Source organism: Xyrauchen texanus, chromosome 19 (assembly GCF_025860055.1).
Source record: "Xyrauchen texanus isolate HMW12.3.18 chromosome 19, RBS_HiC_50CHRs, whole genome shotgun sequence".
In the NCBI taxonomy this organism is placed as follows: Eukaryota; Metazoa; Chordata; class Actinopteri; order Cypriniformes; family Catostomidae; genus Xyrauchen; species Xyrauchen texanus.
Genome location: NC_068294.1, coordinates 26,250,416 through 26,273,558, shown reverse-complemented (window position 1 = coordinate 26,273,558; position 23,143 = coordinate 26,250,416). Strand labels below are relative to the sequence as shown.

Genomic DNA, 23,143 nt, shown 5'->3' with positions numbered 1-23,143 from the left:
TCTTTTGCTTCTGTGCTTTTATGTTGAAATTTAGTTTAGTTCCTGTTTCCTGTTTGGTTTCTGTCATGTTCATTGGTGTCTTTTGTTGTTGTGCTCTTATGTTGAAGTTTAGTTTAGTTCCTGTTTCCTGTTTGGTTTTTGTAGTCCTTTGTAGTTTCTTTTCATGATTGGTTTTCCCCTGATTGTTGCCCCAGGTGTCCCTCATTCCCTCGTTTGTTCCTTTGTGTATTTAAACCCTGGTTCTTTGTTTAGTCATTGTCGGTCGTTGTTTGATGTATGGTTATATGTCGTGAATGGTTTCCTGTCATGCCTTTGTCCTTGTACCTGCCCTTCGTGTTCTGTTCTCCCAGCCGTGTGTTCTTTTGTGTTTAAGTTAGTTTTTCCCCATTGTGGACTTTTCTTTGTGTTCTCTTATTTGTTATTTATATAATAAAGCCCGCATCTGGATCCACTCTCCCGTCTGCCTTCTCCTACTTCCACTACCCAGCATAACAGAACGACCGACCCACAATGGATCCAGCGGTGCAACAGGCGAACTTCAGACTCCTCTGCCTGAAACAAGAGGACCGTCCTGTGGAGGACCACATCCGCGACTTCCTCGAGCTGGCGAGTGTCGCGGACTTCCCAGACTCCTCCCTGGTGGCTTTCTTCAGGGGCAATCTGAACAGTTCGCTTAAGGAGCGGTTGCCACCGGCGACGCGCGGCTGGACTCTCCTGGAATTCGTGGAGGAGACTTTGCTGGTCTGCGGCTTGTCACTCACTGTGGGCGTTGTTGAGGAAGACCCTGCCTCTCCTCCCGCAGTGGTGACCCTCCAGTCTTCCATGGCTCGTCCTTTCACGCCAGCCCCACCTGCCAGCAAGCCAACCTCCATGCCTGCCTTAGTCCACAAACCAGCGTCGCCGGTTTGGTCCGCTCCAGAGCCGGTGTGCTCCAATTCCTCTGCTCCTGCGCCAGCGCGCTCAACCTCGTCAGCCCGAAGGAGGAGGAGGGCAGAAGCTTCTGCTCGCTACCCCATGCCTGCCACGGCCAGCGAGCCAGGGCCCACGCCTGCCACGGCCAGCGAGCCAGGGCCCACGCCTGCCACGGCCAGCGAGCCAGGGCCCACGCCTGCCACGGCCAGCGAGCCAGGGCCCACGCCTGCCACGGCCAGCGAGCCAGGGCCCACGCCTGCCACGGCCAGCGAGCCAGGGCCCACGCCTGCCACGGCCAGCGAGCCAGAGCCCTCGTCAGCTATGGTCACCCTGCCAGTACCTGTCGCCTCAGAGGTCCCTGAGCCAGCGCCTGTAGCCTCGACCGTCCCTGAGCCAGCGCCTGTAGCCTCGACCGTCCCTGAGCCAGCGCCTGTAGCCTCGACCGTCCCTGAGCCAGCGCCAGTAGCCAGGACCGTCCAAGAGCCAGCGCCAGTGGTCGTGCCTGTCCTAGAGCCAGCGCCTCTCGAGCCTTCCAGGGCTCCTCCTCCCGAGTCTTCCAGGGCTCCACCTCCCAAGTCTCAAGTCTCTCGAGTCTTCTAGGGCTCCTCCCCCCGAGCATCCCAGAGTTCCACCTTCCAAGTTTCCCGAGCTTCCCAGAGTTCCACCTTCCGAGTTTCCCGAGCTTCCCAGAGCTCCGCCTTCCGAGTTTCCCGAGCTTCCCAGAGCTCCGCCTTCCGAGTTTCCCGAGCTTTCCAGAGCTCCGCCTTCCGAGTTTCCCGAGCTTTCCAGAGCTCCGCCTCTCGAGCTTTCCAGAGCTCCGCCTCTCGAGCTTTCCAGAGCTCCTCCTCGAGCTTTCCAGAGCTCCTCCTCGAGCTTTCCAGAGCTCCTCTTCTCAAGCCTCTCGGGCCTCCCAGGGCTCCGCCACTCGGGCCTCCCAGGGCTCCGCCTCTCGAGCCTCCCAGGGCTCCGCCCCTCAAGTCACTCGAGCCTTCCAGGGCTCCACCTCTCAAGCCTCTCGGGCCTTCCAGGGCTCCGCCTCTCGGGCCTTCCAGGGCTCCGCCTCTCAAGCCTCTCGGGCCTTCCAGGGCTCCGCCTCTCAAGCCTCTCGAGCCTTCCACGGCCCTTCTCCCCGAGCCTCCTACGGCTCCGCCTCCGGAGCGTCCTGCGGCTCTTCTCCCCAAGCCTTCTACGGCTCTTCTCCCAGAAACTCCTGGGCCTCCTACGGCTCTGTCTCCCGAGCCTTTCACGGCTCCGCTTCCCGAGCCTCCTATGGCTCTGCTCCCAGAGACTCCAGAGCCTTCTAGGGCCACGCCTCTGAAACCTCCTACGGCACCGCCTCCCTTGGCTCCACCTCCAGAGCCTTCCAGGCCTCCGCCTCTAAAGCCTCCTACGGTGCCACCTCCCTCGGCTCCACCTCCAGAGCCTTCCAGGCCTCCGCCTCCTAGGCCTTCCTCGGCTCCACCTCCAGAGTCTTCCAGGCCTCCGCCTCTAAAGCCTCCTACGGTGCCACCTTCCTCGGCTCCACCTCCTGAGCCTCCCTCGGCTCCACCTCCAGAGCCTTCCAGGCCTCCACCTCTCAGGTCACTCGAGCCTTCCAGGCCTCCGCCTTTAAAGCCTCCTACGGCGCCACCTTCATCGGTTCTGCCTCCAGAGCCTCCTACAGCGCCACTTCCCTTGGTTCCGCCTCCAGAGCCTCCCTCAGCTTCATCTCCAGAGCCCCTTGCAGCTCCCCTAGGGGCCACTCTTCCTCCCAGGCCCCCTGAACCAGCCCTAGCCCTGTGGCCACCCCCTAGGTCACCTAAACCTGTCCTGGAGCCACTCCCCAGGACCCCTGTGCCGGCCCTTGTTCTGCGACCATCTCCCAGACCTCCTAGACCTGCCCCTGTCCTGAGGCCGCCTCCTGGACCTGTCCCTGTCCGATGGCCACCTCCCAGGCCCCCCAGACCTGTTCCTGTCTTGTGGCCGCTTCCTAGGCCTCCTGTCCCTGTCCGATGGCCACCTCCCAGACTACCCAAACCTGTCCCTGTGTGCCCCCGTGGACTGCCTAATCACCCCTTGTGCCTCCTTGGACTGTCCCTGTACCCCCTTTGGTCTGTCTGTTTTCCCCCTGTTCCAATCCCTCACCCCTTGGACATTTATTTGTGTTTGTTGTTCTTGTTGTTTTCTTTAGGACCTTCTGGAATCCGGTCCTTTTGAGGGGGGGTTATGTTATGTTCCCTGTTGTCTTTTGCTTCTGTGCTTTTATGTTGAAATTTAGTTTAGTTCCTGTTTGGTTTTTGTAGTCCTTTTGTAGTTTCTTTTCATGATTGGTTTTGCCCTGATTGTTGCCCCAGGTGTCCCTCATTCCCTCGTTTGTTCCTTCGTGTATTTAAACCCTGGTTCTTTGTTTAGTCATTGTCGGTCGTTGTTTGATGTATGGTTATATGTCGTGAATGGTTTCCTGTCATGCCTTTGCCCTTGTACCTGCCCTTCGTGTTCTGTTCTCCCAGCCGTGTGTTCTTTTGTGTTTAAGTTAGTTTTTCCCTTTGTGGACTTTTCTTTGTGTTCTCTTATTTGTTATTTATATAATAAAGCCCGCATCTGGATCCACACTCCCGTCTGCCTTCTCCTACTTCCACTACCCAGCATAACATTGAGGTAGCTGAATTAATATTACAATCAATTTATCTGTTCATCCATTGAACACTCAGTATTGATTGTCTATCAATTCTCAGAAAGGATACCTTTTGTGGCCACACAAAAATAACTCTTTCTTAGCATGTAGCTGTGATCGAATCATTATATTTACATTGATTTACAAGCAGACCAGAATCAACTCGCAAGAATGTACACAAAAGTTTATTTAACTAAAATACGAGTACATAACTAATCTAAACAAAAACATACACACAAAATCACTCATACATGGGAAAGGGAAAAGTGAAAATAAAATGAAACCGGAACAGAATAGGGGAAATGCAGTTATGAAAAGAATCATTTGACTATTTGAGAGCACCATCAAGTTCTTAATTAAAAAGCACCTTTTGTTATAGAGCAACAAAACGTACCATCCTCCATCGTGGACCTCAACAACTCCGTCCCATTGCCATCTACCATCTTTTTGGTCGAACCACTTCCACTTTCTTCTGTTTGAACCATTCCAGTTGTTGTGGTCCTTGATGGTTCTGTAGTCACTTAAGTTTTTTTTTTTTAACTTTTTCTTACACTGTTGGTAGGTCCGGTGCAGCTGAGACACTTCCTGAAAGACTTTTTCGTTTCGTTCCTCACTAGCGAGAGGAACGTCTACACCTCGTTTATTGACCACGGCATAGTTTTGCACACAGCCATTTCTTTTCACAATTCAAAAGTTGTGTGAACAAATTATACTGCTCTCGCTGTTCCTAACTTAAACTAGCGCGTTGATGTCTCGTGTCACAAATCCAGTGACTCTGGTAGTGACGATTCTCTCTGAGCAATCAGTGATCTGCAGAGTTTTGACGTCACTTTTATTATCGGCTCTGCTCGCTTGGGACCTCGACCTAGGTGGTAGTAAAGTACCAGGTGCTATCCACAGTGGAAACCCCCAAAAAGCAAGCAGAGTTGAGTCGAGTTCAGATGAGCTGTATCTTGGAAAAGCCCCATTACACACAGTATCGGATTTGAAAAACGTCAGTATTGAACCGGTACCGATCCAGGTATCAGATTGGTGCATCCCTACATAAAAGTAATCTATATGCCTTCAGTGCTTAAATCCATGTCTTAAGATAGGTGTGGGTAAGAAACATATCAATATTTAAGTAATTGTTTTATATAAACCTACATGTTCACTTTCACATGCTTTCACATTCTAAAAGTGAAAGTGGAGATATATAGTAAAAAAGGATTGAAACATTGATCTATCTGTTTCTGACCCAAAGTGATTACATCGCTTCAGAAGAAAAATGGACTCTATGTATTCTTTTTTCGCTGCCTTTATGATTTCTGGAGCTGGAAATGTCTGGTCACCATTCAGGACCTACAGAGCTGAAATATTCTTCTAAAAATCTTTGTTTGTGTTCAGCAGAAGAAAGAAAGTCATACACATCTGGGACAACATGAATAATGCTGGTGAGAGAATTTTCCTTTTTGGGTGAACTATCCCTTTAATGCAGTAACAATGGATTATGCAAAAGAGTTGTGCCTGTTGTGTGTTTGAGTACAATAATACATTTATTTTCAATTTCAATGTGTGCAGCATTGAAAGAAATAAGATTGCACCCCCACTCTTTTATTAACCCTTTTGCCACAGTATTATACATAAAGATGTAAATACATAAATAAATGCACTCTGGAACCTATGAGTAGGTTTTTACATAGTGGTCCAGTGGGACCCCCTTGTTACAGAGCCGGAGACAATATTCCCAATTATCCTCAGACACTGGTCTGCATAAAAACAGTATATCCAGGAAACATGTTACAAGGAGGTGACTTGAAACAATTCTTGATACACATTTAAGATCTGAATAATCTAATTACATCTTTCAGTTATTTGTAGTGATAAGATTTACTGTCAAGGATTTCAGTCATATTAACAGTATAATTAGTGTTTGTTTTAATAAAGAAAACAAAATCCTGTTCCCAAGCTGAACATATGCATCAAGATCACATCACAACCTTAAGCAGAGGAAGTTTTAATTTTGTGCATGGCATAAGGGCTAGAGTTGATGTGGGGCCAGATGTCTCCATTTGGCATCTCAGGTTTGTCCTCATCACTTCTCTCCTCCATCACCAATGCCATAATCATCTCTGGGCTGAACATGTCTGCTGTGCGGTAAGGACGTGTTGTAAGGTGGCAAAAAGAAGAGCGCAAGGAGGCATCATCAAAATCATCTATTAGTCCTCCTTGAGACCTGTGGGAGGCCTTTAGCTCATCACCTAACTCAGAGACCAAATCCTTCAGATCTCTCACCAGGGTGGACTTGAGACCAAACAAGCACAGCAAGAATAGCAAACCAGCACATATACCAGAGACAAAGTACAGAGCCACTGTCTCTGGAAGACCTTGGTAGATGGAAAGAGAGGCCAAGATGAAGAACTTCAACATCTTTGCCAACAATCTAAAATGAAATTAACCTTACATTGCAGGAGGAGTTAAATGAACAAGTAAATACTACAAGGGTTAGTGAATGAGAAAGGCCGTTGCTGACTGCTCATGTTAGCAAATCATGAAGGGACAAAACATAATAATAGAATTAGAAATGGCGTCAAGTATTTTCAATATTTTGGGATCACACCACATATGACATACCCTGGATCTTGGAAAAGATTTCCAGAGAGTTGGTGAAAATGTTTTGTGGCCTGGACACACCGGGGCCAATATACCACCCTCCTGTGAAGGGGAAGAGGGCATTGGATCCAGCAGTCAACAGGACCATTATCAAGCAGTGATAAGCAAATACATCATAGGCAGGCCGAATTTGCAACGTTATGTTGTATATTGACAGTTATTTGGTTGAAAATGTCAATTAAAATGAAAATTAGCTGAGCAATGAAGAGGTTTCCCACATAAACACCATTTTCTTACCATGTGTGTAATCAGAGAGCAAGAAAGGGTCTATATTTCCACGTCCAACATCTTCCAATAGATACTGTGGTACTAAATGCAGAACAATATTCAGTCTTTTTATGCAGTTTTTTATCATCAACATTGAACATTTTTCAACATTATTTAATTGTGTAGTTGAAGCCTCTTTGTATGTCTATAAACTTACCACAGGTGAAGGAGACTCGCAGGTGCTTTCTGGTGCCAGGGAAGCAGGGGTCTCCAAAACTCTGAGCATCAGCAATTACAGAGCAGTTTGTCCTGCCATGACACTTCTTTGACACCCTTCTCAAGGCTGATGGAGACAAGCACTCTGACAGGAAACAACAAGTATATGATGCACATGAATTTGGAAGGATTTGAAGATAAGAGTAACTACACATAATTTTGTAACTGTACTGTTATAGCAGATCTTGTCCACTAGATGGGAGGAGTGTATTTTAGTCTCAGACCTATGTCAGGATTTGTGTTAGCCTCTTGATGGCACTCAAGACTGTCATGCTCCAGGTGGCCAAACGTAGCTGAGTAAATTGCTAGAACTGTGTCATTTTTACAGGCCAGCTTCAGTCTCTCATTCTCGCACACCGTTCTTGAGCGATGTTGCTCTTTGGAGAAGAAAAGAAGTCTTTACTTTACACATTTCTTTAATTAATGCTATTTCAGTATTAATAAACCCACCCTGCAGAAAAGACTAGCATTGCTCGACACCAGCTAATGTTTTTTTGCTGGTTCCCCAGCATGGAATGCTGGTGTGCTGGTGTCCCCACAAGGCTTTTAAACTAGTTTAACCAGCTTCATCAAAAAGACCATGCTGGTCTACATGTTTAACAGCAAGGTTTAGCTGGTGAAAAGCATGGCTATGCTGGTACACCAGCTAGACCAGCATCAGACCAGTACTAACCAGCATATCCAGCCTAGACCAGCATGGGAATTGCATGCTGGTTATGCTGTTCTTTTCAGCAGGGCATGCACAAATACAGGTGCCTCACCTGGCTTGCACTTGTAGGACACAATGATGTACTTGTTGGTTTCAGGGCAGGGATCTTGACCAAACACTGGACTCACCACAGGAATCTGACACTCCCTTCGATCCTGGCACTCTGACATCACTTTCTACACATAAACACACATTATGGGCTGAAATTCATAATACAGTTTCATACTGGAACATTTGTCTCTTCAATTGCAGAATAAGAGTAGATAAAAGTTATTTTGGAGAGATACCTGAATGGCTGTAGTTGATATACAGTCTGTGCTTTCCACTGTTGTGTTTGGGATTGCATGTGGGCATAAATACTGACTCGGAACATGACGTCCATAAAATGCTGACAGGACAGCCACAGATGTTCTAGTGGGGCATCTGATTGTAAGAGTTTCTCCATTACAGGCGTGTGCAGTGTGATTTTTCAGGATCTTGTGGAGATAATCTAAGGAACACCCCAAAAATAAATTATTTATAACAGTTCTCACAGTGGACTTAAAATGTCAGCCAAGGTTGCTGAGATAAGGGCCCACTGCTTAAAAACCCTTTTTAAATTAATACACAATGGTATTGTACACCACAACAAATGTATACTTAATCTACACGCCTGTGGTATTGCAATACAAGCAATATGACAATATCCAAACCAACGCCCTAACTTATGTAACCTTTCAAGGTGTAGTTGACATCAGAGCTTAATAATGCACAAAGGTCCTCCACAGTGTATTCCACAGACCTAGGCTGTCGGAAATCAGTTCTTTATCAAATGTTTCGGAGATAAAAAATCTATTGTTTCAATCCTGTATTGACTATTGAACAGATTCCTTTGATAACATGCTTAGGAATTCTTTACCTTTCATAACTTTATCAGACAATTGCAGTAAGACAGAGTGACGGAGGTCAGGGAAAGCTATGCAGTCCGGGGAAATACCCCCATCAGGATTTGAAAGAGGTCTTCCTATTCAAAGAGAAGATATGGTACTAAAATCTTACAAAGCTGAGACTGACAAAAAATAAAGGTCACTGCAGAACATCTTGCTCTCTTAAAGCCTTTTTCTCTTTCTTGTCCTTGTCCACTTTTTCACCCAGCTCAGATTTCTAGTGTTATGTTTTTAACAAGCATGGCTGTTTTCCTTCATTGAGCAATATTCACAAACTAACGTGTGTTGGAGACATTCAACGGGAAGGAACTGGATCAGTTGGTCAGTTGAAATATCTAGCCTGTATACCCTCTCTCTTGGGTTTGGCCATGCTGCATTTGTAGATTCCTCTGTCAGGCAAAGCCAGGCACAGACACACACGTAAATATACACATTGAGCTATACTTGGCTGTGTATTACATTATGATGTTATTGACTGAACCAAGAAGCCAACATTTGGGAACAAGACACTGTATATCTGCATTAAGAAAATTGTATGGATTACTGTAGACAAATACCATGACTTCCGAAATTATTTGTCTCTTTTAAGCTGATACTCTAAAGCTGGTTGACAGGGGTTGTGTGAAAGACAAATACCAAATGATATCTCTACTTTTGGAGGTACACTACAAGACAACAAAACTATAAGATGGATTTTTCCTATCACAGCAACAACATCAAAGAAAAACACTTACCAGAGAAATCTGGAGCAGATGATGCATGGTGTGTGATGACAGCTAGATCTACAAATAGGAAATACCAGGACAAAAAAGAGCTCAATGGAGGCAGCATAGTGCACAAATTTCATTACTAACCACTGCTATTTTATAACTAAGAGAGATTGTTTGGCTGTTTATTGCTGCTGACATCTGAGATCAGGAGAAAAGGGTAAATGGTGGCATTGTGTTGTAGAGAAAACAAGAACTCTTTCAACAGCACTGACACTGACACACATTTGTATCATTGCTGTAATTAGACACTTTTCATGCTTGTTTGCATGTATTTATTTATCAAAATGTATTTTTGAGGTGAGAATGTTCACACAGCAGTAATGTACTAAATATAACTGAATTACATAAATTCTTCTGTTAAAACTTGGATAATATTTGAGCTGTGAATTTGTTTAAATAGTTATTTTAACAGGGGTTTTAGGGTTTACAGCGTTACGTCATCATGGCAAAGAAGTTGTAAAATTGGTTATAACTGGCTGTGTCTAAAAGGTTGTACCCCAGAAACAAGTCTTGCGAGAGTCTCATTTGCTGTTACTAAGATTAGGCTTAGGGTTAGATTTAGTGGTAGGGTTAAGGTAAGGGTTATATTTAGGGGTAGGAGTAGGTGTAGGGCTTCTTTAGAACCCCAAATAAGCACTTTAATCATGAGAGTTTAGGTAACCAGGCGCACCTTGGGTCACCTTTAGGTCACCTTCTAGACATGACCAATATAACTTTAAACAGAAAAGTTTAGTAAGTGATTCTATCACACACACATTACAGCATGCATATTGTTTATGTCTTGAGGCTATACTTTTGCAACAGTAAGTATTTTAACGTTTACGGATTGGCCTCACTATAATGCAGATTTTTGCTTTTTCTAAAGAAAAGAAGGGACAAGTCTAAATAAATTTTTTGTGGTAATTAACATCATGCCACAAATTAATGATACCCTGAATAGTCCTTTAAGCACAAAAGTTTTAGATATTCTTGAAAATCAACTATTTTCTTGCTTTTTTCCGTCAGTATTACTGTATTACAAATTTCCTAGTGCATATTTCAGTAATTTTCTGTATAGAAAGTCAAATATTTGTATGCAAATAAAAAACATTGTTTTTATCATAAGAAACTTTATTTGCATTTTTTCCCTTAAAAACATTAAATAAAAAATCTTATCTACAGTATAGAATTTTATTTGTCTCCAAACACACATTTGGGTGTGTGAAAAAGTTTTGTGTGTATGTATATGTCTTTGCATCTATGTATGTACTGTATGTGTTTGTGTATGTGTGTTTGTGTGTGCGTGTGTGTGAGCATGTATTTATCACTTTGTGGGGACCAAATGTCCCCATAAGGACAGTAAAACCTGACATTTTTGACGTTGTGGGGACATTTTGTCAGTCCCCATGAGGAAAACAGCTTATAAATCATACAAAATAATTTTTCTTGAAAATGTAAAAATGCTGAAAGTTTTCTGTGAGGGTTAGGTTTATGGTTAGGGTTAGGGGATAGAATATAAAGTTTGTACAGTATAAAAACCATTATGTCTAAAGTCCCCATAAAACATGGAAACCCAACATGTGTGCGTGTGTCAGTGCATGTGTGTATGGAGAGTGTGTGAGGAGGAGAGGGGGAGAAAGAGAGGGAGGTAATCAACAGAGCACAGCAGCAGAATGTATGAATGTGTGTTGGGGAGGGGTGCGTGTTTTTGCGTGTGATCTTTTTGAACTGTAATACTGTTTTGCAGCTTTCTTTCAAGTCTTTATATTAACTGGGTCAAATTGACCCAGAGGGTCAATGAAGGGACTTTTTTATATTTTGTTTTAACATCATCCAGTTCAGATAAGTTTCAGGCCGAAAACTTATAGTTAAGTTGATGTAAATAAATATTACTAATTTAAAAGGGTCAAATTGACCCATACGACCAAGAAAAGGTTAACAGGTGGTTACCACTTTTTCACCACGTTCAGGTCTACGATGTAAATGAACAGATGGTCTGCACTCTGGAAATGTCCTTAAAACATTTTGTTTGCATGTCTACAAAAAAAAAGCAATGGGAGAATAATACAGACATTTCAGCCTTCTATGATCAGTGATAAAAACCTCAAAACAAGAAACGATACTTGCTGAGCAGTTTTTTCCTTTGCTTTTTCAGTTTTTGTTGATGTACAATGACAGCAATGGGCCTTGATGGTTAACATTTGTGGGTCTGTTTACAGAGATGATTCGAGGATTTTCCAAGCTGTGTTCCCAGCTGCTGCATTTCCTTTAGATAGCCTATAATCTTTAGATAAGTGCTCCCTCTTTTTAAACTGAGGAAGAGAGAGTTCAGTGGTTAGTAACTGAATCATTACTTTGTATTTCAGAAACACTAGGGGAAACAACTTGGTTGCCATACAAACTAAATACATATAACTGGTAAATAGATGACTCACATAGTGCACTATGTTTCGTTAGGAGAGGATGTTATCTGCACAAACCATGTGTTTCCAAGAACAGAGGCAAGACAGCATGGATGATTTCTATTTGGTGCGCCTCAGCTTTCTCAGCACATTGTGAATGCAAACATCCTCCCTATAGTGAAGAGATTTGTTTTAAGTTAAAAGAGAGTTATACTCCCACATGTGGGATTGGTCCAGTGACTGAGAGGAATGTTTCTGAATAAAATTGTTATAGGGAGGCAAAATGCTATTCAGTAATGTATTGACCTTTGACGTATTTGCTTAGTGATTGTGTCAGTGGTTTCAGATTAAAGGCTGAACAAGTATTCATCGCATCCAACTAGATTCATCGAATCTAACATGGCCAAGAACCACCATGAAAAGTGAGGAAAGAATAAAGCAACTTTCTTTTTTCTATCATTATTTCACTGAGGGTCTCTATAGTAATGTGTCTACTTTTACAGTAATCATATTTCATACTGTTGTGAATTCCCCACCATGATGCAATAAATCCCCTTAACACAACACCTGCATGCTAAGTGAGGAAACGAAACTCTTGCCCATTGCAGTTTAAAAATTAGGCTGAAAATAAATATATATATATAAACAAAATTCATGTAGACATTTTGTCTTTGCCATTTTATAGCATTAGTTAGTGCAAGAGATGTGTTGCCATGTTAACAAGCTTAGTTTCAATGGGAAGGAATTAGATGACAGAATTGTTTCCTTATGAGTCAAACACAGCCAGTGACTCAAGACAGCTACACAGGGAATGAGGGGAATTACCTATTTGTTTAAAAACAACCCTTCCGTTGAGAATGACCACATACCCACACCCACATTTATCCATTCACATGCACACAGTGGCACTCCAATCAAATGAAGACTTCCTCAAAGGGAGATTTTGTTCTGATTTTAACTCACTTCTTCAAAAGTAGCAACCCTAAACTTTTTAGCAAATCCTAAAAGCAGATAAAATGAAAGAAAAGAATGAGTCAGAATATCAAATGCCCAATACAGTATACTGCGTATTAAGTGTATCTGAATCCTTCAAATACAGAAGGGAAAGTACAGACATTCTGTCCTTTTGTGGTCTAAAATATATGTAAGAAGAAAATAATTATAGAGGCTCATAGAATCCATTTTTTTCCGTAAATAGCCTCTCCATTACATATCTGTGGAGAACATCTGCACTTACGAATGAAATTGAAAAAGAAAAAGAAAAGGAAAAAAGTAGCACTTTGTGATTGAACATAATGAACACATGGAGGAGTGTCAGTAAGAGGTCAGTTTGAACATTAAGGTCTGTTTACATATGTGTTGGGTGTTAATAGACTGCATGAATGGAATGTGGTACCTTATTCAGGTCTAAGATAGCACAATGATGATTCTCTCCAGTAGAAGTAAGTGTTGGATGAAACGAAAGGCTATTTTTGAGTTCTCGGTCACAGCTTGGCAGCACAGTTATATAGTTGGGGGCACGCCCATCCTCTGTTGCCTCCTTCCCTCCTGACTTTTAAAGTCTTTTGCTTGAGGGAGACAGCAGAAAGCAAGGGTCTAACTAACATTCATCTGTGAAGACTTTACAATAGTTTACTTATCTGCTTTTGGGTATCTTTTGTCTTCTGGTTGCTCTGTGGAATATTTTACTGGAGGTCTGGACTAACAGAAGTCTTTTTTTTCTTGCTGTAAAAATGGCTCTCAGACTGGACTCAGAAAAAGAACCAAGCGTGGAGCTCTTCATAAAGGTCAGTTGTTCAACTTTTCCGACTTGATCAGCCATTCACATTACAAAGCAGCTATTACTGTAAAGTAATTCCAATAACATATCCACATATTAAGGATTTTGGGATTACATGTAAACATTTAAGTATCAACCATTGAAAACATAAATATATACTCACTGAGCACTTTATTAGGGACACCTGAATGCGATTATCTAAGCAGCCAATCATGTGGCAGCAGTGCAGTGCATAAAATCATGAAGGTATGGGTCAGGAGCTTCAGTTAATTTTCACATCAACCATCAAAAGCAAAAAACATCCAGTGATCCGCAGTTCCGCGGATGGAAACACCTTGTTGGTGAGGGAGGTCAACGGAGAATGGCCAGACTGGTTCGAGCTGACAGAAAGGCTACAGTAACTCAGACAACCACTCTGTACAATTGTATTTAGCAGAATAGCATCTCAGCATGCACAATACGTCAAACCTAGAGGCGGAAGGGCTACAACAGCAGAAGACCACATCTGGGCACTTTATTGGCTACATGAGTAGGTCAGAAAAAGTTGGATTTAGCATTAATTTGTTGTATGGTACTCTGCATATACAATAAACCAAGATTTTCCAGTGCTCTATCAGTGCTTTCCATTAGGGTAGAGGTCTCCTGGGCACAATGAATCATGGTTTACTGTACATGGGTGTCACAGTACACACATGAAGTATTGACCACTGAATAGTATGTGTGACTTTTTCCTCTTACGTTGTTCTCTATCAGAGTAGGCACAGACAGGACTGAGGCCCTCTTATCAAAGAACATGCACACATACAAAATGAGACTGGGAATGCTTGGCCCCTTATCATGACACCCATACACACTGGTTTGCTACAGTACAATTTTATGCTTACATGGACCCATATTAGCCTCTTTGTGCCTTGCTGATGATGAGATCCAAAAGATCATCAAAGAGTTTTAGATGGTCCCAATTTATTGCATCATTTATTATTTATATTTAATATTTGTGTTCTTAGTTGAAAAAGACGTACATTATGGGCGGTTAAGGCATTGTTCATATCTGTTATTTGCCTATTCAAGATAATTCCTGCTTTTCCTTTCTTTTGATCAAGCTTTTGAATTGTCTCTCCACACCCACACAACTCATAGGCTATTTATGCCCTTTTTGAGGGGAGGGACACATTTGGTTAAAAATAAAAGCTTTTATGGATTCCATGGACCATGGATTTGTCCTATTTGTCTACAGGCAGGCCATGATGGGGAGAACACGGGGAACTGTCCTTTCTGCCAGAGACTCTTCATGGTTCTTTGGTTGAAAGGAGTCAAGTTTACAGTAACCACAGTTGACATGAGAAAGTAAGTAGTCAGCTCTCATATCACTGAAATATATTCATCTGCTAAAACTGGACTTTCACAGACCCCATAATAATAAGGCTATCTAATGGAATGGAATGTTATAGATAAATAGCAAATTCTGTGGAATTTTGTGTCTGGACTGGACTGTTTTGATAATGCTGAGAGAGGCCCACACACAGTGAGTGTACTTCAAACAGGATAAGGGGTGTCAGAACATTGCCATTGCACACTTCAGATCTAATATATCTGAAGCTAATTAAATTACTTAAAGGGATAGTTCACCCAATAAGTGCTGTCAGTCAATTAAAAATGTAATCGTATTTAATCACATACTTTTTCATAGTTAATTACTATTAATCGCAGATTTTGAAGGTGCTGAAATTTGACTTTATATATATAATTCTTTCCATGTAAAAATTATAATTCTTTCTTTGGAAAGAAGATGAAACAATTTCTAACAATATAATGCTTTATTATAATTTTCAGAACAATGCCTTCCATGGTATAAAGATAGAAATGCATTATAATAGCACCAATTCAAATAAGATTAAACATTTCCCAAAGTCTAAGTGGGAGGTTGACTAATTGAAAGAACTAGTCTCCCCATAGGTTACATATTCATTGCAATGGGCATTAAATCTCTTAAGCACTCATTCTCTACAATATTAATTACTCTGCAGATTGTGGCTATCGGCTTTGCCATGTTCATGATTCGTGTAAGGGTTTCAATGCCAGCATCAAACGCTGCTTTGATATCCACATGAAAAGAGCTACAGACAAAAATGTCTTATTCTATGTTTTCGTGATAGTTAAGACTTGACCTGCTCCTGTGATAATTAAATTGCACCATACAGAGGTTGCAAAGTACTTGCTTTCTGTCACGAGTCCTGTCTGGGCTTGTTTTGTACAAATAGCATTAAGAGGCTCTTTCCATCGTTGCTGTATGTGTGTGTTGTGTGCGTCAGTGTAACGACTCCTGCTGGACACGTTGCAATGTTTCTGCCCTAGTCCCACCAGTGTGAACTGTTACCAGTACAAGAACAATCCCCCTTTTTAGCAGATGGACAATCCCAGGTCTGTGTGTATGTGTATGGTTTCAAAGAACATTAATCACTGGAGGTCTTAGTCAAAGACTCTCTATATGCAATAGATTACTTCATATTGACAATGTCCACACCCTGTGGTTTACACCCTCTCTTCTGTGCTCCACCCTGTTATTTTTAGGAAGCGAGAGGAGTTGAAGGACTTAGCTCCGGGAACCAACCCTCCTTTCCTCCTGTACAATGGCACCCTGAAGACAGACTTCATTAAGATTGAAGAGTTCCTGGAGTCAACCCTTGCCCCTCCCTGGTATTGTCCATCTATACTTTCTTTTAGATCATGTAATGCCATAACAAACATGACTTTACTTTGAAGGCAGAATTGATTCATTAGGACACATTACTCAAATATTTAGTATAATGCTGTCACGAGTCTCATGGCTGTACTGCCCTACAAAGCAAAAAGGCAGTAACTACGCAGAGTGCAGAACTGAGAAAAATGACTTTAAAGTTATCCTGTCATCCAGCCTAAGTAGTTGTAGGTAGATTATTGGACATGTGGCTGTTTTGTTACTTTATATTAGCTTATTCTTTGTACATATCAATCCTCATATTTAATTTGATATTTTACCACTATTTTGCAGTTACTGTATTCTTGCTTTGTATTACTTACCAAAAACGTGGCACCATACCAAGGAAAAAGGCAGTAACTACAGATTCTCCAAAAACTATTTTGCCATAACTTGGGCTCTGGGTGTGTTAGATACACTGTATTTGAAATAATTGGAACCATTTGTTTTTCTGAACATGGATATACCAAACCCAAACTAATTTGACAATTTTAGGTCAATATTTTCCACCCGGAAGCTGTTCTGATGCTGAAACGGCTGCTTAAAGTCTCACATTGCTAAGCTGTATCAAGGCCCAAATTGGGACAATTTATTTTGAATAGGACCACATGCTTTTCTAGTTATTGAATATTTTTCCACCGCTGGTTGGATTATAACTTTGTGATATGAACAACAAAATTATGACATGGCATCGGCGATGATGTGAAGTTACAGAGGATAAAGTTACAGCTAGGAGCAGGGAGGATCAGGGGCAGGTAAGCAAAGCTATTCAAAAAATTGCCTGTCAATTAGCATAATGCTATCTGAATGGACCTCTGAGAGGAAGTCCCGCCCTGGTGGCTGACAGGTGTTTATATTGTGATAGCCTAGCCTCTAAATGTTTAATTTGTCACTGTTACTTACCATTCTCCGGGTATTTTCTTTTCAATGCCAGTTCGACCATCTTCTTTCCCCGGCTTTGTGCCATCTCAAACAAAATTTGTGTGAAGTTAGAAGGGTGAAATCGCAAATGTTAAAACCGTCCCGTGAGGATGCCACAAAGTCAGCTGTGTGTGTTCACCATGGAAACAGTACCTTCACTGCGCAGCAACACGGTTATTGTTTGTTAGGTAAAACATAACAAGAATACAGTAATGGATGTTACTGTACTCATGCTTTGTTTCACTAGGGCTTTTTGCAGTTACTGTACAAATGACTACCATTTTTCTCCAAAACGACACACATTTGAGATAAGATGTTTTGTCACATAACAAAGGATGCCTTGAATGTCATGAAAATGATAATAACTCATTTTTGACCAAAAATGCAGTTACTGCCTTTTTGTTTTGTAGGGCAGTGTACGAGTCAGTAAGATCTGACATACTGCTATGATAGTGCTTTATTAATCAATCATCATAAATGTAATATTTTTCAGATATTGATATTTGTGTCAAAATTCATAATGTCAACAATAGAGTCCATCCAGTTTGTCAGAATAATGTGATTTTAGTGCCGTCCTATTTGATGGACATTTCTCATTTTGCCTTAACGGTTCCAACACTGTAAAAAATGTTTTGTTACCTAAAATGTATCTAAGTTAACTTTGAATTAACTAATTGGTTAAAACCAGGTTAGATCAAGTAGAAGTAGATCCAAGGTTACCACTGCAAGTACCACATGGCAGGATGAAAGGAAAGACAAATGCATATGTACCATACATTGTATGCATAGATGTATAAGTTATGAATGCTGTTAAATGTACAGTTCTCTGCATAATTTTAGGCACATAAGATGTTTCACAAAAACATGTGTCTTAAGATGGTTATTTATATCTTCAGCTTTATTGTGTCAATAGTAAATATAGATTTTAGACTCCCAAAACATGGAGACCAGCAACAGATTTCATGGCCCCCTCAGAGCCCCCCCACTGAACATCGAGTCAGTCTGAGATTACAAGAAGAGACAGAAGTAATTGAAGGGAACTTTGCGAATTTTTCCAAGAAGCTTGGAAAATCCTATCTCCCAACAACCAATAAAAACTGTGTCCAGGTGTACCTAGGAGAATTTGTGCTTGTTTTAAAGGCAAAGGTGGTGCCACCAAATATTGATTTAGCTTTTTTATGTTTACTGGACTTTCTATGATGCTAATTGTTAAATTAAAACTATTTATGACATTATTTTTTAATAAATCCTCACTGTGCAACATTTTTCACAAGTGCCGAAGACTTTTGCACAGTACTATATATCTTTTGGGTGTCTGATGATAAGCTATGAATATTAATTTCACTCTCTCTTGTCCTATCAGCTATCCTCACCTCAGTCCCCGCTACAAAGAGTCTTTTGATGTTGGTTCTGACATTTTTGCAAAGTTCTCTGCTTTCATCAAGAACAGCTCAAACAATTCTTGTAAGTTTGTGTCTGAACAGATGTTTTACACAATAGTTCAGTATATGCAGTTGTGACATGAGTTACCACTGCTGCATCAGTAATTGCTATGCTTTTATACTAAGTATAATATTAGATTTTTTGTTTCTTTGTTATTATTATTTGACTTCTCAGTCCACGAAAAAGCCTTGCTGAGAGAGTTTAAGCGTCTGGATGACTATATGAATACTCCGCTGCAGGATGAGCTAGATCAAAACATTTCTGTATCTAAAAGGAAGTTTCTTGATGGCAACCGCTTGACACTGGCAGATTGCAATTTGTTACCGAAGCTGCACGTCATCAAGGTAAGACACAAATCTAGGGGGGAAAAAAACACTTCTGGGGTGTATCAGTAGACAAACACTAAATACATTCACTGAGCACTTTATTAGGAACACTATGGTCCTAATAAAGTGCCGATGAGGTCTTCTGCTGTTTTAAACCATCCGCGTCAAGGTTTGACTAGTTGTGCATTCAGAGACGCTATTCTGCTCAAAACAATTGTACAGAGTGGTTATCTGAGTTACCGTCAGCTCAAACCAGTCAGGCCATTCTCCGTTGACCTCTCCCATCAGCAAGGCGTTTCATTCCACAGAACTGTCACTCACTGGATGTTTTTTGTTTCTTGGCACCATTCAGAGTAAACTCTAGAGACTGTTGTGTAGGAAAATCCCAGGAGATCAGCAGTTACAGAAATACTAAAAAATCATGCTACAGTCGAAATCACTGAGATCAAATTTTTTCCTCATTATTATGGTTTTGTATGAACATTACCTGAAGCTCCTGAAGTGAAATTGCATGATTCTATGCACTGCACTGCTTCGACACGATTGGCTGATTAAAAATGGCATGAATATGCAGATGTACAGGTCTTCCTAATAAAGTGCTCAGTGAGCGTATACTCGCACAAACATATGATTAAATGAGGGTACATACAGTAAGTCAATATTTTAAGATATGTGTTTAAATAAAATTCTCTGTCTTTGATTTTGTAGGTTGCAGCAAAGAAGTACTGTAATTTTGATATTCCAGTTCAGTTCACTGGAGTGTGGCGTTACCTGCAGAATGCATATGAGAGAGAAGAATTCAGCCAGACCTGTCCAGCGGACATTGAAATTGAGAAAGCATATCTGAGTGTGGCCAAGAGGAACTGAACTATAGACTAAACAGTGAATTTAAGATATAAATATTTATATACATTTGAAATAACACAATATCCCATATTCTTCCCATATAGGGCTTGGAGGAGGCAATATACAGTAGAAAAAATATAAACAGTTATGATCATGGAAATAAGTTTATAGCCATCTACAACAAAAAAGGCATGCATAGTTTGTTAATGCACTTTCATTGTGCCTGTGATTCCAGAACCCTAGATATGCTAGTATACTTTTCATTGACTGCTACTGTTAGTTCAAGTCATAGATCTTATTTTGGAAGCTTTTGGGATTATTATAGAGTCCCTTGCGAATTATCTTGAGCACTACAGTCAATTTGAGCTTTAAACACAGCATACCAAATGCTTTCTGTGCATAGTGTATATATGTATTTTATTCATAATATAAGGCATATTCGGTTATCTGTATACTGTGTATATATATATATATATATATATATATATATATAAAGAGTATGTGCTTTTAATCAATTGCAAGAATGAGCTAAAAAAACCTAAAGATAAGAAAAGTGTTATCAGCAGTGAAATCAAGCACAGCATAGAAGTCATGTGCCACAATTTCCAAAGTAATGGTTGCTTTATTTTAATTGTTACTGAGTACTAAGATGTATTGAGACACATTAACATCACCATTGTTTAAGAAAGAGATTAAACTGCTTTTTATTTTAGATTTTACTTAAATAAAACAAATACTGTATGCATATGACCAGATTGTTTCCATCTTTCTCTTTTGAGTGAACATTTTGAATGAAACATTTTCAGAGCTTTGATGAAAAAAACTGAGGATGGTTAATGTGGACCCAAATCAACGGGACATGAAAATCATTTTGTCACAATGACAAGCACAAATCTTAGAAATGGACAGTTTTACCCAGACTGTGTTCATTTACAGTTGCAGTTCTAGGTCAGTTTTCATTTAAGATATAAAATACATTCATATTCCAGAAAGCTGTATATATTTAATGCAATATACACAATGTCAAAGGGTAGTTGGATGGATATTTATCGGGGGAGACAATAGATCGTTTTCAGGTAAGAAAAGGATAGGCTGGTCCTCTTTCATCCCATGGGAATAACTCAGTTTGTCACACAATACTTCCAGAAACAGGCTGGGAAGGGAAAAAGTGCTGCTTAGTTATGAAATAATTACGTAATTAAAGCCTGTGTGTTATTAACCAACTCTGAATAAAATCTGCATTTCATTTTTATAAGTAATTTGTCAAAATTTTACAGGTCTTGTCTTACATATTGCTTTTGTTATTGCAAACTAGTCGGACCCACTTTATAATAGATTGCCTTAACTACTATGTACTTAACCATTTTATACAATGTCCTTATTATGAACATACATTTTATTGCATTGTAATTACATTTAAAGTACTTGCATTTAATTACGTTTGTACTTACACTGTTAAATTTACCCCTAACCCAATCCTTACCCCAAAACTCTAACCCATAATCCTATCCCTTACTCCTAAACCTACCCATACCTCAACCTCAGTAGTAACATATGTGGGAATTTTGCAGAACAACATGTAGTTACACAGTATAATACTTAGTCTTATATGTATTTAATATTAGTACATGTTAGTTAAGGTTATTTACTCTTTTTTTTAATAACTTTTTTTTTTACTGCAAAAATGAGAACATCTGTTTTGATTCTAATAAATTCAGGCAGACTCACCTCTCTTATTGTTTTTGGGCAAGTTTTGCTCAGATCGCACATATCCTTGAGAACGCAAGTTATCAGCTGCCGCTAGTTTCAAGATGACTGCTTTTAAGTCATCCACCTGAGGTCAAAGGGCATTCAAATATAGAATCAGCATCACTGTTTTGAGTAAAGAAAAAAAAGTATGCATTGCAAAGAGAATGATTTTACCATGTTAGTTATTTTCTCTTGCTGCAAAGTCTCTTTTTCACCTGGGAAGAGAATTAAAGCCCAAAAGGTTTTTATTTGTTTAGAGGTAAATCAGAGAATAAAAACCAGAATAAAAAAAAAAAATACATAACAAATAAAAAGTACCATCTGTACCTCTCTGAATTAGGACAGGGAGCACATTTTTGATGTCATTACTCTGTCCCTGCTCAACCTCTTCAACTAGTTTCTGAATTAGTTCTGCAAAACACAATAGTAACATTTTTCAATAGTCATTTTTTAAAACTATACTTTTAATGTTAACCATTTAATTTGAAAACAACTCAGCAGCAATTAATCCAATGTCTAATAATTGTCACCTACATTCAACATTATTGTGTTGTCTGAGCATGAGTTTCGCTGCCTTAACAAAATTTTAAAGTTTACTAAATCATGAACCACAAGCACACTCTTGAGCTTACCTTCCTGTTGTGGCAGTACAGTGTCTGAGTATAAAGGCAGTGCATTAGTTCTATGCACAGAGCAAACCACAGCCAAAATGTAGAGCAGTGCCAGAGACAACATGTTGACAGGTTCTTGGGTGACTCCAGACTTCATTCCTTTTGCCCTGGCTGGGATGTTCAGTTTTATATCTTTCGAGGCCATCTATCCTGGAGGAATCAATACTTCTCATGTCATCCCATCCCAGTGTTAATGGTTTTGACGTGATGGTACTCTCGTCATAGACACAATTTAGAGTGTATTGTCAAATCAGACATAGCCTATCTCTGCTTGCACAGAGAGCCCTAACAAATGTTTACACTTCGCTACCCATCAGTGACTACTCCAGCACATCATCCTCTTTGTGTCAGACATCACATGTTCCATACCTCATTTTACACAATTTCTAAGTCTTTTCAATCTGTAATCAGGTCTGAGGCTTCGGTAATTAGCCCAATGAGAGAATTTAGTTAGTGTGCCTTTTTAAAACCAAGCCACAGCTAATAATTATGCTTGACTCCTCTATTAAATGGTACAAGCAAAGTCCATTACAAGCATTTGGTTTCTAAGAGTTTACGTGACAATTCTGTCCTAAATGACATTCAGAAATAGGTTTTTTGAAGATACTGACACTCTTGTCTGGTTAGGCATTCAAAGCAACCCATTCATTCCCAAGATGACCCCTTACACATTACATGACATGTGACCTGGGACATCGCTATTGGTTTCTCTTTTGCTGTATTTATCAAAGTGAAGGGTGTATAATACAACACAAAGTTTTTGTGCCAAATGAAACAAAAAACAATACAACAAGGTGATGGATTATGGCATCTCAGAGTTTCTTAAATTGCAAGTGGAAGTATTAGGCCCAACCAGCATCTTGCATCTGCCACAGTGTTTGATGAAACATTGTGTTAAAAAAAAGAAAGAACAAAACAAAAACATATTTTTTACATTTGTGAGCACCTTATAGAAGAGAAAGATTTGGTGGGTGTGTTGAGAAGTATATTTTGGATGGAGTTAAATTAAAATATTTCCTTAAAAGCTAATTATTTCATGTAATTGTTTTAAAATGCAATGACCTTTGAATTAAAAAAAGTGTACTGTTGATTTCTGCTAATCAGTTCAATATGCACAAATAAATGTTCAGCAATATATCTTGTATTTAAAGGTATATTTCACACCAAAATAAGAATTGTCTCAT

General features: G+C 40.4%; 3 protein-coding genes across 5 annotated transcripts; 1 reads left to right on the top strand and 2 right to left on the bottom strand.

Moving 5' to 3' along the window:
* Window positions 1-5,026: 5,026 nt before the first annotated feature.
* Window positions 5,027-9,242, bottom strand: si:ch73-335m24.2 (protein eva-1 homolog C). 3 transcript variants are annotated; one of them, XM_052150023.1, is made up of 8 exons: window positions 9,070-9,242; window positions 7,697-7,899; window positions 7,462-7,585; window positions 6,925-7,077; window positions 6,642-6,785; window positions 6,455-6,526; window positions 6,179-6,259; window positions 5,027-5,931 (listed from the first exon to the last, which is right to left on the bottom strand). In XM_052150023.1, exons 1-8 carry the CDS (start codon window positions 9,164-9,166, stop codon window positions 5,546-5,548), a joined length of 1,260 nt encoding a protein of 419 aa, XP_052005983.1. In that variant the 5' UTR covers window positions 9,167-9,242; the 3' UTR covers window positions 5,027-5,545. The 3 variants fall into 3 exon arrangements, with proteins under 3 accessions (XP_052005983.1, XP_052005985.1, XP_052005984.1); XM_052150025.1 differs by lacking the exon at window positions 9,070-9,242 and adding an exon at window positions 8,308-8,407; XM_052150024.1 differs by lacking the exon at window positions 6,179-6,259.
* A 3,803-nt stretch (window positions 9,243-13,045) lies between these two features.
* clic2 (chloride intracellular channel 2) lies at window positions 13,046-20,312 on the top strand. The gene is made up of 6 exons (XM_052150026.1): window positions 13,046-13,273; window positions 14,504-14,613; window positions 15,838-15,963; window positions 18,288-18,388; window positions 18,542-18,711; window positions 19,402-20,312. The coding sequence occupies exons 1-6, from the start codon at window positions 13,220-13,222 to the stop codon at window positions 19,558-19,560; spliced, it is 720 nt and encodes a 239-aa protein (XP_052005986.1). The 5' UTR covers window positions 13,046-13,219; the 3' UTR covers window positions 19,561-20,312.
* A 234-nt stretch (window positions 20,313-20,546) lies between these two features.
* On the bottom strand, window positions 20,547-22,023 carry urp1 (urotensin-related peptide 1). The gene is made up of 5 exons (XM_052150027.1): window positions 21,921-22,023; window positions 21,616-21,699; window positions 21,463-21,503; window positions 21,268-21,373; window positions 20,547-20,692 (listed from the first exon to the last, which is right to left on the bottom strand). The coding sequence occupies exons 1-5, from the start codon at window positions 22,021-22,023 to the stop codon at window positions 20,661-20,663; spliced, it is 366 nt and encodes a 121-aa protein (XP_052005987.1). The 3' UTR covers window positions 20,547-20,660.
* Window positions 22,024-23,143: the final 1,120 nt, after the last annotated feature.